General features: G+C 37.5%; 1 protein-coding gene and 1 long non-coding RNA gene across 2 annotated transcripts; one reads left to right on the plus strand and one right to left on the minus strand.

Moving 5' to 3' along the window:
* Nucleotides 1–3,003: 3,003 nt before the first annotated feature.
* Nucleotides 3,004–6,343, plus strand: LOC115412477 (uncharacterized). Its single transcript, XR_003934346.1, has 2 exons — nt 3,004–4,248; nt 4,992–6,343. It is a non-coding gene; the product is annotated as an uncharacterized LOC115412477 (long non-coding RNA).
* Nucleotides 5,916–17,918, minus strand: creb1b (cAMP responsive element binding protein 1b). The gene is made up of 8 exons (XM_030125003.1): nt 17,785–17,918; nt 10,566–10,678; nt 10,327–10,470; nt 10,131–10,231; nt 8,118–8,272; nt 7,562–7,747; nt 7,237–7,390; nt 5,916–6,563 (listed from the first exon to the last, which is right to left on the minus strand). Exons 2-8 carry the CDS (start codon nt 10,668–10,670, stop codon nt 6,419–6,421), a joined length of 990 nt encoding a protein of 329 aa, XP_029980863.1. The 5' UTR covers nt 10,671–10,678; nt 17,785–17,918; the 3' UTR covers nt 5,916–6,418.
* Between the last annotated feature and the right edge of the window lie 1,624 nt (nt 17,919–19,542).

The raw sequence follows: 19,542 nt of genomic DNA on the forward strand, positions 1-19,542 counted from the left end.
CTAAAGCGATCCACACCCTTTTTTGACAGTGAAAAGTGAAGCCCGTGGTCCATTGCTCAATTCAAGTGTCAATCAAGGCATCCCACCTCATTCATGATTAGGAGAACTCTGCTCGTGGGAACGTTGTTTGGAATATCGTGTGTCCGCCTTTTCCAAATATTTAAATAGGATTTATGACAAGAAAACGAAAACAGTGTACCAGAAATAAGGAGGACTGATCTAAAAATGTTGGGGTTATGCTTTATTTGACTGTAAGTGCTTTACGTTATCCTGTTATTTCTATATTTTAATTTTAGTCATCACTATACACACTTATTTAATGACAATTCAAAAAAGTTAAATGCTGGTTAAAATATTAACAGAATGCAATGACTTACCACACTTATAAACCCACATTTTATTCACAGTAGAAGATAGAAAACAGTAAGTGTTTCAATTGACAAATTGTTTAAGGTCTTTCAGAAAACAAATAATGTCATTTTGCATTTGATGACAGCAACACATTTCCAAAAAGTTGGGATCCAACAAAAGAGGCAAAAAAGAAAAAAAAAAATAGCAGAAAAGTAAGCTGTATAAAAACTTCAATAAATAAATAAATAAATAAGCAACTGAAGAGGTCAGTTGGGAATAAATCAGTAACATGACTGAGCATAACAAGATTATCTTAGAATTTCTCCGAATTAAATGTGGGAATAGGGGTTGAAGTGCAATGGAAGTACTTCAGAATAATGTTCTGCAATCTGAAATAAGAGGACAAAAATAAAATATAATAAAACATAATCAACAAATCCCTTGTATCTGGAGGAATCTCTGTGTGCAGAGGACAAGACCTAGAATCAGTATAATGCTCTTGATCTTCAAGCCCTCAGGCTGCACTGCATTAAAACCAGGCATGACTGTGATGGAAATCAGTGCATGGGCTCAGGAGGACTTCAGAGGTCTGTGTGTGTGCAGTTCCTAAATTATGGAATGACTTGTCCTATCACATTAGACAGACCCCTTCACTGTCCATTTTTAAAACTCGTCTTAAAAAATCATATGTACTCCTAAGCTTTTGACCCAGCATGAGATTCTGCTGTTTGAGTATGTCTTTTATTGCTTCATAATATTTGTTTTATAGTTATGTTTGTATGATTGATGTATATCACTGTCTTTCAGCAGGGGTTATTTTTAAAGTTTGGTTTAATCAGGTGCGGGTTAAACCTCCATCATGCAGAACCCAACATGAACATGAAATGCTGCCATCTTCTCTGGACCAAAGTTCATTCAGAATGGACTGAAGCAAAGTAGAAAACTGTTCTGTGGTCAGACAAATCAAGATGTTTAATTCTTTTTATAGACCACAGACACTACTTCCTCAGGACTGACGAAGTAAAGAACCATCTGGCTGGTACACAAGCCTACATCTGTGATGGTATGGGGGCGCACTGATGCGTAGGAATGAGTAAAGTGAAAACTGAAAGGAAATTTACAAATTGTATTGTTGTTATATACAGCATTCAAGCGTATGGTTAGGATTGTGCAATATTTGTATTTTAGCTTTGCATATTGCGCAGTTCATTCAAAAAATTTTTGTATATACAGGTTTTATTCATCCTAAATCTATCTCTTTATGCTGTATGTCAACTTATAAAGTCTACAAGTATGGAAATGTGTTTTTTATATTTTTACATAACCCCTCTTTGTGTCAGTTTCTAAAGAGTTGAACACTTTAGAGTTCTAATCCACACATACCAAATATACATAGCAAATCCAAACATTTTATAAATCAGTCTTCGCTTTTATATTTGTTAGGTTTTTCCAACCAATATCCAACATGAATTGAATGTTTGTGTGATTAACAATAAGACAACATATTCTTCAATAGCAGTTTATTGCGACATAGCAAGTGTTTACAAAAGAGTGATGACATGTCAAGAGTAACAGCACTTTCAAATAATGGGCTGGTATAGTTTTTTCACAATGTTGAAACAAACAGTATATAACGTATAATTTGGTCTTGTCGCAACAAGATATTATACAATACATGGCATTTTACTTTGAGAACTTGTAAAAGTGGCAATATATAAAGTGATCACATGAAACATTAGAAAAAGGTTATTATTAACGTCCTAGAAATTCTATGTACTTTTACATGGATATTAATCTGTTTCATGCACAAATGAGGCCCATGGGTAAAAACTATTCTGGCACAGAAATGAAAACACTGTTGGTAAGATATTGTGTTGTCACATCACAAAGTTGAGTTCACTATATCAAATCAAGAGAAATAGATTATTACTAGTTTTTTTTTTTATCCAGCACCAGCACTGTATGTGTCAATGAGTTGTTTTATTTCTCTTTATGAAAAACCATGTAGCACTAGGGCTTCAATACCATCTGAGTATCAAAAACAGTCACATACTGAAAGTTGGCCTTATTTATGTATTAATTAAAAATGCTTTTGTATAGTTTTTAACATAAAAAAAGATGCAACTGATAAAATATTAAAGTAAAATCCCACAAACAGTACCACTTGTACTTTGTGCATACCAGTATGTGAAGGTGTGAGTGGGACCCAGCCCTGTGCTAAATGTAAAACCCCAGCACTCAGCAACATAACATGAGAATCCTCTCTAATTGACTATTTCCTCCCCTGTAAAATTAGCTTTTAAATCTGCAAAGACCAAGTTGTGGTTTTGTCATATTCCATTTCAGCCGATGAAAACATAACATGTCTAGATTTTTTTTTGTATGTTGAAAGGACCACATGGTTGATGCATTGAGGCAAAAATTAAAATGACAGAACGATGAAGTGCTACGACATGTCTTCAGCAAATGCAACCATTTCTGTGGTTTGATCTCATATATACAGTACAAATATGCATGTTGTGTATGATACAATATAATAATATTATAATAATACAAATAAAATTAAGACTCACTGAAGTTCTTCTAAAAAACAATAAAACAGAACATGTTTTTTTTTTTTTAGAAGAATTTCATTTGACATTTTGCTTTTAATCCTAAATAAGACTTTATTTAAAAGAGATATCTGAGGTAAAAAAAAAAAAAATCCAATTTCCTCCCTGCTCATAATAATGCTTGTGACTTACACAAATACTTTGACAAAAAAACCCAAGCTCAGACTGGCTTACAGTCCCATTCTCAAGCTCTTCAAACAAAATACAAACTAGAACTTCTTTGAGACAGGCTTTTGTACTGTAAAGAAACACGTTTTAAGCAGGACTTGTCTGGGTTTCACGGTTCTTTAAATATGCCGAGTAGAGAGGAACTTTTAGGGACTTAATTACTGAGTTATTTCAAATGCTTTTAAGATTTGCAATTTAGAGATGATTCAAGGTGGATCTGAGTTGGAAATAATGTAGTTACTGTATCTATGTAACAAAATGGGTATGTTGTACCCACTGAACAGCTCCTCGTCAAACATAATTGTTTAATGTAGGTTTACAGTATAATACATGTAATTTTAGACAATGACAATAATATGAGAAACATAAAAAGGGTGCCAGCATAAAGTAAAAAATTAAAATTTAATGTCATGAATTACAAGATATAAAATGGTAATTTAAAAAAACACATTTCTGAGCTTAAAGGCTAATGAGATAAAATATATAGTTGAGGATATAAATGTCTGTTGCTGAGTTTGAAACCACCAAAGGTTCCTGGATATGAACAAACGGCTGCAGCGATGGCATAGTATGTCACTCCGCAGCTAAACACAGATAAATGCGAATGAATTAAACTGATACGTGATTATGATGTGGACCCCAACTGCTCTCAACAAACTTATTCTTCTCTATAAACACCATTGATCCTGAACAAGAGTACAGCACTCGAAAATATCACAATATCTCAAACAAAGGCCTTTTTTCATACACTTAGCTGCCATGACTGCGATAGGCCTGGTGGGTAACATGGATACACACCTACATCGTTTTCTCCTATTATACATGTATGATACAAATATGTAAAGTCGTTTCGCACAAGCCATAAAATTACTTTTTCCAAATCAAATGAACAGAAATAAACCAGGTCTACACATGCTGTAGAATCTATGTACAGGTATATAAAAAAGTAAACAGACTAACGTGAATGTTTTGAAAAACCGCACAGTCCCATAGAGTCATCTCTCTTCTACAAAATGCATGTCTTTGTAGATTAGTGTTGAATGATAAAGTAAAAAGTTGTCGCTAACAGTTTTCTTGTGATCTGTCTTTGACCTGATCAGACTCGAACACTGTAAGGGTGAAGACACACCAACCCGACTGCCGATCGCCACCAGAAAAGGTAGCCCGACTGATCGGTTGGCTCCCATCTCCCAGACACAAAAAAGTGTGAAGAACACACCAAATTGACTAACGACTTGAGCGTACATTCTGTGACGTAAAATCCAAAATGACGGAACATCTCTCTAGACCAAAACACAGACCTCAATGTTGTCAGTCACTGTTGTCAGCAGAGTGTTGAACAGTCAAGGATTGTTGTTGTTGTACTTGAACAAATGGCTAGTAATAAGAAAATACTGGCGTTGTCAGCACTCAGGCTTCTTCTTGTGGAAGAAGAAAGATGTCACAGGCAAAAACTAAGGAGAAATCACACAATGTTAACAGTGCTAACAGTGTTCACTTCATGGAATGAATGAAATCCATAGTCAACACTGACTGCCACTCATTCAGACACAATATGAGCAGTGAATGGCCTATTATAGAAGACAATAATAGTATGAAGTACCTTGGCATAGCTGGATTCACATGGAAGCTTCTCGTTCACTGATTCACCAGTCAAGGGCTATCCCTCCACCAATCAGACTGGTCCGACTGAACAACCGATAGTGGCCGATTACACATGTTGAATTGGCCAAATAGACTGGCGACGGCATTAACAACGGCCGATCGCACGGAACACACCAGACTCATGTCACCGACTTCGTCAGAATGCCCGACAACGTCCGACCACTGAAAATCGGGTTGGTGTGTCTTTGCATTAAGAAAGACAACAATAAAGCAAAACAGGAAGACAGCATCGTGGTGGTGTAGGCAGTTAACTGAAAGACAATGACACACTACTTATTGGCCTGGTTTACAAATTATGGGGGGACAAATTAAAGGAAATCCGGATGACACTCATCTCCTCCAAGATGATGGTGCATCGGTCTAAGGGTCACCCAATGGTTTGAACATTATGAAAATGACGTGAATCATATGCTGTGTCTTTTACAGTCACCATATCTCACCCTGACAGAACACTTATGGGAGATTTTGCACCGATGGGATTATTCCAGATCCAGACACGACCATATTTGATTAAGAGGGTGGAGCTGGAGAAAATGAGGGATGACTGGGATGAGCCTTGATTTGGTTTTTCCTTTAATTTCCCTTTCTTTATCCATTATTACCTTTTGTTGTATGATATCATTTGATTTCATTTGTTACACAGAGCAGCCAGAAAATGTAAACACTAACTGTGCTTTGCTATACAAACTACTTGTGTGCAGAAATGCAAGAAGTACAGCCAGTCAAAGCTGAAATAGGTCTGTTTTGTTTTTGCAGTCATTCCAAATCTAGTTTGGTTGACCTGTGCATGTAGTCAGACCTCAGTGATTATGTCAAATACAATATACCCTTAACCAATAGAAGGATGGCAACACTGATAAACAGAGGACAGAGTGAACAAAGGATATGAAATTAACTTTTGTAGAAATTGTGCCTTGGCGTACAGATAAATCTTTCCTAACGGTGCTGACAACTGAACTGAAAAGTGCGGCATCGCAAAACACATCCCTTTCTAACGGACTCTACTGTGGCAGATCCACTTTCTGCTGATACACACTTCTGCTTTCTTCACCACTGGCAGTTAATAGCATCTTTAAAAACACTGAAAAAAATGGACCTTTCTATGACCAATTGGTTTTGGAGTCCACATTATACTGCAAGTGGCCACATGTGCCAAAAACATGTTTCATACCTAATGTAGAGCAAGTAATGTTTCACAGTTCAATCGAATACTTTAAAAACAACTGGTAGAGCTCGTCTGAGGCCACATCTGGGTCTGAACAGGCATATAACAGGTAACATTTGAGTCCAGTTGAAGGCAAATACTATTATTATTGGGATGTATCTAGTTTTGCCGATTAACCTACATGTACAGGTAGTTTAATAATGTTTCAGACTAGAGATTTTCTGTCCACATTGTTGCTTTCAGTGCGCCATATATGGTTAAAAATTTGCCTCATATATGTAATATACTGGCAGCCTGCTGAAGGGAGATGTGATATAAGCAGAACTGGATATAATGTGCAAATGGAGAGGCCAAACAGGCAGTTACAAAATGTCAAAGTACTAGGGGAAAAAAACAAAACAAAACAAAAAAAAAAACTGAGATGCTACTTGGCCCAACTCGACGATGAGGACAGGAATTACTCAGATTTATGGCAGTAAAGGTCTTTAAGGGCTTTGAGTTCTTCAATAAGCGTCTTGTTTTGGTTCTCCAGGACAGCCACTCTGTTCTCCAGACACTTAACATACTCCTTCTTCTTCCTGCGACATTCACGAGCTGCCTCTCTGTGGAAAGAATAACAAATCATGAGTCTTTTTTTTTTTTTATCTCTTTGGTTTTCTATTTGAATTGGAACTCTGCTATTGAATGTATTAGTGGGTGTGTTAGGAAAATATACAAACAGTGATTCTCATTCATTTTCCAAACGCCCACATCTAGATGGCCTGTTATAAACTCAAATCTTGATAAAAGTCAATGAGCCTGTTTACATGACCATAAAAGTCCCATAACTAAGAGTAATTGGACAGTTATAATAATCAGATCAGATAATGCATTTACATGCACTTAAGAAATGCGATAATTGAAAAAACCCGGTTTAGACACTCCAGTCCATTATCAGATTACGTATACATATCTTCCGCTCATGTTTGACTATCCTAACTTCTGTTCTCTACGTTTTTAATTGTTTTCACATGCACTGACGTAAAAGAACGAAATAAATCTGATTAACCTGTATACATGCAGAAAGACATTGGAATATTGGGGAGAAATCCAGGTGTGTTAATCCGGTTTCTCATAATCAGATTACTGCTGTTACCTGATAAAACATATCAGATTATACTGTTTACGTGATCACTTAAATAATCTTACAACTCCAGATACTGGATAATGTTCAGAGTATTATTGTACATGTAAACAGGCTCAATTTCAACATGTTTATGGTTGTCCATGTCATACCTGTTCTTCATGAGGCGGACCTCCCTCTTGCGGGTGACCTCCTCAGTGGCGCCCTGTGTAGGTAGGGCCGGGGAGGAGGCCATGACCACCCCTGGGGCGATGGTGCTGGCGGGGGCTGCTCGAATCTGGTAGGCCTGGACATCACCGGAGGCAGCTGGATGGTGATATTAGACCAGAGTGAAAAGTGTTTTCTTGCTCAGCATTCTGATTCTGCATTCTAAAAATTTTAAATATTCTAATAATGAATAATGAATGAAATGTAAATCCAGTGCATCCAGGGACTAATGCCCTTAAACCCAACTTCAGTCATGCAGTTTGCTCTCACCTTGGACCACCACCTGGTTACTGGGAACTAAAATCTGCTGGCCATCGCTGGTCTGTGCGTACTGGAGGATGGTGGCCCCAGGCTGGGCGGCAGCAGCGGCATTGGTCATGGTCAGAGTCTGGAGACCCTGGACTCCGTCTGTACCATTATTAGCTAGCTGGATGGCTCCGCCCTGTGTGATTGCAACTGTTGTGTTTGGTGAGAGGTGAGGAAGAGACGAAAGAAATCAAACAAGACGAGGATTAGAAGCTAACATGTAAAAAAAATAAGAGGAACAAACATGTAAAAATGCATTTAGCAGATAATTTCTCTGATCTCTACATCATACATAATCCCTCCTATTTTGCTGATCTAAATTCTTGTAGCCCCTTGGACAAATTGATGAATAAAGAACTCGCTTCTCTACTGAGCGTGACTGATTGTAACTCAGTGCTCCTTGGCACACCAAATATCTGTGCCTTCAGCTGCAAAATGACCCACTTTCTTCACTAAACCTTAGATGTGTTGTGTCACATTCATGTCCAAATGCTATTTGACACGTGTATGTTACACCTACTGTATTGTCCGCTGCTGGTCTGGTAGATGGGTGTGGGAACAGTAACGGTAGTGATAGCCGGCGTGGCAGCAGCAGCAGATGAATCTTCCTCAGCTTTTTCCTCCTCGATACGAGGGACAGCCGGCGCGTCTGAGGAAAGGTCATTCAGGATTTTCCTGTTGGACACAAAACAGTGGGAGTTATTCACAAACATATGCTTCATACCAGAGAGTTAAAGATAACAAATCGTTAGCCTCATAGCATAACTGCATAAGTCATACACTATATGGACAAAAGTATTGGGACACGTTGAATTCTGGTGTTTCTTTCCTAATGCCACGTTTCCACTGTGTGGTACCAGCTCAACGCGACGCGACCTTTTTGCGTTTCCATTATGAAAAAGGACCTTGAATATGGTACCTGGTACTAGTTTTTTGGTATCACCTCCGCCGAGGTTCCAAGCAATACAAAACCGTGACGTATAACACTTCAGACCACTGATTGGTCAGACAGTTTTCTCTATGACCCACCGTTTTACAAAAAACAGATGTGGAAGTTGACAGTAAATATAGGAGTACATTAATCCACATGAAAACAGCCCAAAACTACACCATGATCGGTCGAGGAGATTCAGTCTTTGGTGGCGGACGTAAAAATTCAGACGAGACAACATGCAACGAGCGAGTTTATCAGCAACTCTCTGAACAAACGACACGGAAATAACACGCCGCATCACTGTGACGTCCAGGTACTGTAGAGTCAGTAGTATCCTGTAATGGAAACGGTCTCCAGGAATACCGAGTCAAGCCAAGCCGGGACACAAAACAATGACAAATGTCATAATATAGTTTTATATTGGGATAAATATCATTGCATTGGTTAGTTTGATTTAAATTGTTATCTTTGCTTCCAAAAATGCCTCAGAGATGGTTTTTACTTAATTTCTCTCAGCACTGATTTTATTATTGTTTTTTTCATCCATGACTATGATCTTAAATGTTCTGCCTCTAAATTTCTAAAATATTTTTTTATGCTCTGACTGTAATCATCTACTTTTTTCACATCTCACTTTGGAAGAAAAATCTCCCATTAAACTTTACGGAAATATTGATGTTTATAAACTATATGGACAAAAATATTTGGACACACCGTGGCTACAGCTGTAAGATGTCCTATTCTTGACGATTTTAGATATAAACATCAATATTAAAAATCAATATGATATTTATCACAAAATAAAACTATATTATGATATTTGTCATTATTAGGGTTCCTACACATTTGAAATTTCAAAATTCCATACTTCTTCCCAGACCCTAATTTCCAGATGTCTTGGTAAAAAAATTCCAACCAACCATCCAGTCTTTATATTTGGGATTTATGAGCCAGTCCTCAGAGAATTTACATCTACCCATTATGAGCTCTGCCAACGATCATACAATCCATATTGAATAGCTCGCTCATGAACAATGTGTGGACATCACCTGTCCATCGAAGCAGCAGTGAAACTTGACGACACCTGGACGGGCCTTAAAATGGGTTGGAGGATAAGAGCAGAAGGCTGAGCATTCAACTTGTCAATCTGCCAAAATGTTTCCTAGGATGCGTAGCCTACTGTATGTGCTCTCACACAAATATTTTAGCTGCAGATCGATCCATTTCTTTTATTAGATAATCAGAATTTTATGTTTTATAAAATAGAACAGTTGTAACAGTCTTGAAAACATGAATATTTTTCCATACATGTGTTTCCATTTTTCATACTTTTCCAGACCTGGAAATTTACAAAATCAAATTTCATATTTTTCCACACCTTCCATACTTGCGTAGGAACCCTGTCATTATGTTTTGTATCTGAGACCCCTGTTAGGAACAAAAAACACCTGAATTCAACATGTCCCACTACTTTAGTCCATATAATGTGTGACTTAGGCAATTATGCTTTGAGGCTAATGACATGTCATTTAAGATAAAATCAGACCCATATTAGAAAATCAATAACACGAATGTTAAGAAAGGAGCCTTGTTGATGACCTGTAAGAAGGACGTCTGGACAGGATCTCTCTGCGCTTCTGAGAGTCAGTTACACTGTCGACTGACTCTTGTGAGTCCTCGCTCTCTGCTATGGTGGAAATCTGGTACACGAGGACACAAATACATCATATGAATTATTTACTCTCAGCCACTCTGAATGTTCAGGCTGAACATGCCTCGACTGTGTGTGTTTCACCTGTACAGCCTGGACCGGCGACTGGATGACTGACGGCTGTGCGGCCTGGATGACGCCGTGGACCTGAACCGTCTGTCCGTTGGGAAGCTGTACCAGCGTTACCGTGGGTCCTGTTGCTGAGGCGTGGCCCGTTGTCATGGATACCTGAAATTCAAAGATGTTGTCAACCCCATCTCTTTATTACTGTGTACTTTGAGGTATCCCCACTCAGCCCCTTCTGGTTTTGTGTCTTGTGTTACCTGTGCCAAGGTGGCAATCTGTGCCGGGGTGATCTGCTGGCTCTCCGTCTCAGTCACAGCAGTCTCCGCCCCCTGCTGAACCTCCACTGCTGCCTCCATCTTCATAGGCTGAGCTGAGGATGATGATTTGAAAAGAAACTGTTAAAAACTGATTTTGTGGAGCTACAGCCACAGCACAAAACAAAAAGGAGTTTTGGGAGAAGAATTGTACACTTTAAAATACAGAAAGAGTTGTATTGCTGCTCTTTTCATTTGCTAAATTACCCTGCTTTTACCTGGGTCAATTTCTCTATTTACAATTCAATCCAATACTTTATTGTCATTGTATTAAAAAAAAAAAAAAAAAAAAAAAAAAAAAAAAACGAGATAGAGGTTCAGGCATCTCTCAAGCAGGTATAGGAAGGCAAACGTAAAGTGCAATCCCAAAGTGAAATGAACTAGCATTAAATAATGAATGCAACAGTTGTAATTGAAGTATGGGGGGGGGTATAGCAGGAGTGTCTTCCAATGGTTCAGATATTTTCTGGTCTGTTTTTACAGGGTTTACTCGTGCTCAGGGGCCTTTTACTTAAAATCTCTGTATTATTGTGAAATCTGTAGTCACATGCACTGGGCACAAAACTATTGTGGCACCAACAAAATTGCTTAGATTTCATTCTGAGCTTCAGTATATCAAAAGTAAATCACATCGGTATCAGTGTATGCAGTGTTCACAGACAGCATTTTTATTTTTCATTAATGATATTAATTTTTTATAAAGGGTTACTTGTCAAAATGTGGTAAATGTATTTATATTGTATATGGTAAATCTGCTTTGAAAGTAGAAAAATACAAATGAGCTGAAAACAACAAAATCAGATATTGGGATCAAACAGATCTGATTTAGATGCGAAACCAATGTATCAGTAATAGATTTTTCAGTGAAATGCAGCCATACATATAGAAATGTTCCACATGATGAACTGATGGACAGGCTCCATTCAGGTCAAACAGGGATGCATGGATGCATCTTCAAAGTGTGGGACCGTGTTGTAACCCACTGACAATAAGATCTACATCTATTCATAACTAATCATTGTACCATGAGGCGCCAGAAACATACAAACTGAGAAAGCTGCCCTAGGCTGATCAACGGGGGAAAGGAAGACGACTGTTCTGATCTACAGCTGCCTGTGCTGATCATGTCAGCTGGTAATCATGACTGCAATGTTGTCATAACAATGCCATTTCTGCCCGGACCACTTGTGCTGTAAAGCTGACCCACTGAACTGTTTCTGTTTGAAATGGGGCAGTCAGATCTCAACATGTGCATTGGTTTCACACCAGCTATGGCTTAGATAATAACCCTCTAGTCTGGGACCAGGGCACACTTCCCTTCATTGATTGCGCACTGATTTTTTTGACTGTGTTGAAATTACAGTTATTTTAGTTACTGGTTTTAATCTGATTGCTCCTTACATCTGTCTTTATCTCCTAAGGTACAGCAACAAGAAACAAGCTACCATATAAAAAACACCAAACAGGCAAACCCATCTATTACACTCCTCAACATCTATCCTTCCTCTTGCTATCTTACTTGTATCAAACCTTTCAAAACTTCAGCCTCCACAGAGCAGAGACCTGCTACAGTATTTATATGGAATACCACCTGGTTAAGACTGAAGTATCACAAGGACAGTCTTCTCGACTTTGGAGACTTTATGGCTATATTCATAATGTCAGTCTTCGTGCTTAATTCTGATTTACTGTTTAAAGTGCTCATATCTGACTTCTGTGGTCGTGTTGAACTGTGATGACCTTTACATTCTGTAAAAGAATCGACGCATGCAGTGAAAATACTACACAAGTAAGTTGTAATTTCGAAACCTTACTTTTATGTTAAAACATGTATTATCAGTTAGGGATGTAACGATTACCAGTATAACGATAAACCACGGTAAAATTGCAGATGGTTAGTATTACTGTTTAAATTCTAATTATCATGATAACCGTGTTTGACTACTGCATTTTTCCAGAGAAAACACCTATGTAAAGATCTGCTTTCATGTCAAATATTTTCGTATAGTTTTAATTTATTACAATCTTAATTGTATATACCTAATATTTGGAACCAATATTCACTTTTAAAGTCTTTGAAAAGGTTCGTTAAGCATCTTTGTGTTATTTATGCAATAAATTATATACATTTTCCCAATTGGATTTTATTTTTTTGTGTGTGTTTTCTGTCCTTTTATGTTTTTATAGTAGGTTAAAGTGAAAAAAATAATAGGCAGTTGATATAGATGAAGTTGTGCTGACAAAACAGATCCCAAACATGAGTATAGTAAACATTTGTTTATATAGTATATAAAGGCAAAATCAAAAGGACTGAAAAACATACAAAATAGGCTCAGACCACTAAGGGTTAATATTTGAATGTTTCTGCCAATAGAAGGTATGTTGTGCCAATTATTTGATTTGATTTTTTTTTTTTTTTTCAAAATACAACTTGGTTAAATTAGTTCAGTGTGTGTATAAGTACTTTTTGAACATTTTGAGCACAATTTCAATAATACCACAATAATAATGATAACCGTGATAATTTTGGTCACAATAACCGTGATATGAAATTTTCATATCGTTACATCCCTATTATCAATATATATTGTGCAGTAAAACAGTCCATGTCTGCATTTCACTGATATCTTATGTTTCAGATTAATTTTACAACTGCATAATGTGTATGTTGTAGTTGAACCACTTTATAGCTGTGTGTTTGTGTGTGTATGTTCCCCGCCACTGCAACGTTGTGACAAATCTCCTTTTAAAGTGAGGTAAAATTCATTCGTATCCTGATCAATGGTTCAGAATGATTATGATGTGTATTTGATTCAGGACCACATATGGAAGTGGCCTAGATCAGAACTGAAAAAAAAACCCAACAAAAAACAAATTCCATGTCATTTGCTCTGTCCACACAATCATGGAAAAAATCTGATCTGAGTTAGTTGTGAGTGTAAAGATCAGATATGGGGCACTGTTGACTGCAATGTTCACACTTCATCAACCGTGTCTTTACACATAAGAGGTCTCATCTCGCGTGTGTCAAATGTGTTAACATATCAAGTGTCAAGACATTTTTTTCCCCAACAGTCAACACAGTTCCCATGGAAAACCCCTGGTCACTTGACATTTTCATATTATGACTGAAGCACTGAGAAGTGACACATGTATATATCACAAACTCATAAGGAGAGCTGTGTTTTATGTTTAGTTGAGCCTTCCAACCCACAAGAAAAAGATGATAATAACCCTAACCTGATCATGATGGAAGAAATTACAGCATGGGGTGTCTGTCTCCTCTGCAGCAAAAACTTGTTATAGATCCATTAGATCACAGATGTCAAGCAAACGGCCAGTGGGCCAAAACCGGCCCACCAAAGGTTCCACTCCAACCCGTGGGATGAATTTGTAAAATGCAAAATTTACACTTAAGACATCAACAGTCCAGGGTGTCAAAATTATTTTAGTTCAGGCTCCACATGCAGACCAATATGATCTCAAGTGGATAAGACCAGTAAAATATTATCATAATAACCTACAAATAATGACAACTCCATGTGTCTTTCTGTTTTACTGTAAAAAAAAAAAAAAGGTTTACATGTACAAACAACCCTTTCACAAAAAAATGTGAATCTGAAATATCTTAAGATAAGTAACTACTATTTTAACAACATTCTACCTGTTACTAAATGTTTTGTATCTTACAGAAAATTACAATTATTTCTCTTTGGACATTTTAGGTTGTTTGTGTTATTCACATTTTTAAGATAACTTTATAAATGTAAACCATTTTCCTATGTAATTTTACTTTTTTGATTGGTCCAGCCCACTTGAGATCATATTGGGCTGAATTAACCCATAAAGATCCAGCGCTAATTTTGTGGCAATTCCAAAATGAATTTTTCTCTATATTTAACCTTTCTTAAGTGATTTATCACAGTTGACTGTAATATTATTCTCTTTATTTGGTATTGGGGTTTTTTTTTCAGAGTAAATCAGGCACTTTCCGATATTTAATTCACTGATCATGCAGATGTTCATAAAAGCTAAGATTAAACTTGAGGGTTATTATATCAGAAACAGAGAACATTGAAGAAAAAGAGAATTTTTCAGCAAAGATATCAATAACTCAACATGAACCCAGTGTCTTCATCCACTGTCATTGATCCAACTCCATGGGTTTTACTGGTGAATCAATGTTGTAGAAGACAACAGTGTTTCCACGTTCACTACGGAGCCTCTGAACGTCCAAATGGGTCATATCTAGAGATCGACTGATTAATCGGCCGGCTGATTAATTGGGCCGATTATAATTGATAATGATTATAATTTTTGCATTTCACAAACTCATCCCAAGTGCCGGACTGGACCCTTTGGCGGGCTGGATTTGGCTCCCGGGCCATATGTTTGACACCTGTGCATTAGATAGTTTGTGCGGGTATGTTTCTCATCAAGCTGAGACTAATACAAAAAGGATTTCCAAACACACACTCGCATGCGCGCACACACACACCCATTAGCTCAGGGGTGTCAAACTCATTTTAGTTCAAGGGCCACATTCAACCTAATATGATATAAAGTGGGCCAGACCAGTAAAATAATATAAATAATTGAATCAGAATTTTTGAATGAAAAAGTAAATTCCATAATGAAAATGTTTACATCTACGAATTGTACTTGAACATAACATGAACAAGCTGAAAATTCTTTAGTAAAATAAGTGCAGTTTTAACAATATTACGCCTTAGTTTATCATTTATACATGCGAATCACAACTTAAAGATCACAGTGGATCTACAAATACACAAAACATTAAAATAACAGGCAGAATATTATTAAAGTTCCACATACTTCTCTTAGGACATTTCAGATATTCAAATTTTTTTTAAAGGCTAGTCTGTACAGGGTGGGGAAGCAAAATTTACAATGAACATTTAGATGTTTTTTCTCAGCAGGCACTACGTCAATTGTTTTGAAACCAAACATATATTGATGTCATAATCATACCTAACACTATTATCCATACCTTTTCAGAAACTTTTGCCCATATGAGTAATCAGGAAAGCAAACGTCAAAGAGTGTGTGATTTGCTGAATGCACTCGTCACACCCAAGGAGATTTCAAAAATAGTTGGAGTGTCCATAAAGACTGTTTATAATGGAAAGAAGAGAATGACTATGAGCAAAACTATTACGAGAAAGTCTGGAAGATACTATTAAAGAAGAATGGGAGAAGTTGTCACCCGAATATTTGAGGAACACTTGTGCAAGTTTCAGGAAGCGTGTGAAGGCAGTTATTGAGAAAGAAGGAGGACACATAGAATAAAAACATTTTCTATTATGTAAATTTTCTTGTGGCAAATAAATTCTCATGACTTTCAATAAACTAATTGATCATACACTGTCTTTCAGTCCCTGCCTCAAAATATTGTAAATTTTGCTTCCCTACCCTGTAAATGTAAACATTTTCGTGTAATTGTAGTTTTTTACACTAAAACAAAGGGAAAAAATGTACACTTTTCATTATTTGTTGGTTATTATGATAGTATTTTACTGATCTGATCCACTTTATACTGAAATGAACTAAAATGATTTTAATATCTTTGATCGTTAATATCGTCAGTGTAATTTTTGCATTTCACAAATTCACCCCAGGGGCCGGATTGAACCCTTTGGAGGGCCGAATGTTTGGCATCTGTGCATTAGCTGATTATCCATTATATTTATTACCTCCGCCAAGGAGGTTATGTTTTTGCCAGGGTTTGTTTGTTTGTCTGTCTGTTAGTGTGCAACATAACTCAAAAAGTTATGGACAGATTTTGATGAAATTTTCAGGGTTTGTTGGAAATGGGATAAGGAAGAAATGATTAAATTTAGGTGGTGATGGGGGGGGGGGGGGGGGGGGCACAGACCAGAAAATTTCTTTCAAATCTGTCCATAACTTTTTGAGTTATGTTGCACACTAACGGACAGACAAACAGACAAACAAACCCTGGCAAAACATAACCTCCTTGGCATGGGGGGGCCCACGGGGGGGGGGGGGGGGGGGGGGGGGGGGGGGCACTGATCAGCCTTGGCGGAGGTCTGCGCTCTCCGAGTGCTTCTAGTTTTTACTGTCTTACAAGAAGAGATTTCTGTTGAGCAAGAACAAATCAAACGCTGCGTTTCTCCTTTTGACTGTCCCGTTTATCTCACTGCTGACATCTACCACCCGAGGCTCTGCCCACTACTAAACCACAAACACACACAGAAAACTGGGAAAAAAACGCGCTGTTATTTTTACTAATAGTAACCCAAAGTTTGCTGCCGGATCAGCTGAGGGTGTGATCGTATATAGATCGGACCGGAGCCGGGATCCGTGGCCGACTTAGAGCGTTGATCTGGGCTGTGTTGTTGTCGGAGCTCAGTGATCTCACACTCTGCGTAGCTTCTCTGCGCTGCATGATTGGCTTTACACATTTCTCCCTCTGCTTTTCAAAAATCACTTGGATGCTCTGTATGTGACAGCAGAGCCACATGGCCGGGCAACGCCCCCTCAAAGCACTACACGGTCACATCTCGGGGGATAGCAAACAATATAGACCGAAAATAAAACATGTTGGTTATATTTCTAGGCCCGGGTTCATGTTTTTCAACGTCCAACCGAATGCGACGGCCCGTAATGGCCGATTTCTTTCACGACACAATGAATGTAAAATGGGGAAAATTTAATTAATATTTGTGCGGCCGGATACATAACTGTACTACTGTCTGATGTGTCGGATGTACAAGACTGAAAACTTGAATTACAGCCGAGGAAGTTGTAAAAAAAAAAAAAAATCTGAATATTGTGGTCGAAGCTTTGAATGCGCCTTTATGGGAAAAACAGCGCAAACCTGTGCACATATGAGCTTCAGCCCTGCTAGCTTAATTTGACAACACACAACTTTACAACCTCTACATCATATATATATTTATGATGTTGTAATGCACAAACAAACCCTCTTCGTACACTTTCATGCCGCTTATTTTCCCGTCTTTTCCCCCCAAACAGCCGCAGCCTCCCCTCCCTCCATCCTGCTACAAACACACCGCGGCGCCATGATCTCTTTGTTTCCTTCGGGCCGAACCCGACCAGACCGACACTTTCTACAGCCGCGTCCGGTCTCTCAGAGCCCCGGACATCGCTCCGTCCTTACCGATACAAACTCCCTTCGTCGCTCCCGGGCCTCCGGAGCTCCACTTTTATTCTGGCCGACACGTAAGAGCCCGCGTCAGGCTACACCTCCGCCGCGTCACCGGGAACAACAACACGGAGATTGGAGAAGGACGAGAAAGCAGATGTCGATATTGGCCGGAAATAGCCGAAGATGGAACGGAGTTGGACGAAAACTTCCGAAACACGGCGAATCACAACGACAAGACCACACAACGGTCAAACCATACACCGAGCAGTCTATTATGAGGGACAAAAAATGACATAATTAGAAATCAATAAAAAGATGAATAAATAAATAAATGCAGAAATAAATGTAGAAATAACTTAATAAACACTTGAATAAATAAACAAATGCACAAATAAATGCAAAAATGAAGAAATAAATAATTAAATGTTTATGTTTTATGTTTTTATTACCATGTCTATCTATCTATCTATCTATCTATCTATCTATCTATCTATCTATCTATCTATCTATCTATCTATCTATCTATCTATCTATCTATCTATCTATCTATCTATCTATCTATCTATCTATCTTTTTCCTCAGTTATGCTTTTTCAAATCTATATATATATTTATTTATATATATCTGTGAATTCATATATTTAATTCATTTTTGTATTACTGCATTTCCACATGTATTCATTTATTTCCTTATTTTTCTGTATATCCAGCACATCATCTCTCCGTCTGTCCGTCTGTCCGTTTGTATGTGCAAAAACTTTGGCGTTGAATGAAGGCTGAGGGTTTTCAATTGCGCGCACATTATGTTATAATGTGGCGACCCCCTGAACCCCTGCGAAACATAACAGTAACGGTCAAGTCAGTGCAGCTGTAGTAGGTCCGATCACATCAATGTTACCAAACCCTGCTTCAGAGTAAAGTTAGGACCCCCCTCTAATTTACATATATACTTTTCCACTAACAAAATGGACAAAGAAATACGTAAATAAATAAATCAAATCAAATTTTATTTATATAGCACCAAATCATAACTAAAGTTATCTTATGACACTTCATCTATATCGAGTTGGTCGAAAGTAGACTCTAAGACAATTTACAGAAACCCAAAAGAATCCTCCAGGAGCAAACACTTGTGAGTGGTGACAGTAGTGAGGAAAAACTTCCCTTTAACAGGCAGAAACCTGGAGCAGACCCAGACTCCTGGAGGATGGCCGTCTGCCTTGACCAGTTGGGGTTACAGATAGAGGGTAAAGGAAGAGAAAACGAGAAAGCAATAGAGATAGAGAGACTGGGGGAGAGGGGGAGAGGGGGAGAAGTAGGGGGAGGTACATGGATGCAGTTGATGCACATAAATGTGGAAATACAGAAACATGCAAATAAATAAGCAAAGCGGGAAATGCAATTTACAAATGTAAAAATGATAAATATGTAAATAAATAAATATGTACCTTTAAAAATGCATGCATAATTGTGGAGATAAATTAATAAATATATATAAAAATATGGTAATAATAACATAAAATGTTAGCATTTAATTATTTATTTATTCATGTGTATTTATTTCTGCATTCATTCATTTGTTCAAGTATTTATTTTATTATTTGTACATTCATTTCTGCATTTATTTATTTATTCATTCATTTATTTATTTATTTCTAATATGTAATTTTTTGTCCCTCATAGTCTATAAGTTATCATCAAACAACAACAACAACTATTATTCTTATTCTTATTCTTATTATTATGAATAATAATGATAATAATGTTTTTT

This window comes from Sphaeramia orbicularis, chromosome 21, assembly GCF_902148855.1.
Source record: "Sphaeramia orbicularis chromosome 21, fSphaOr1.1, whole genome shotgun sequence".
Taxonomy (NCBI): domain Eukaryota; kingdom Metazoa; phylum Chordata; class Actinopteri; order Kurtiformes; family Apogonidae; genus Sphaeramia; species Sphaeramia orbicularis.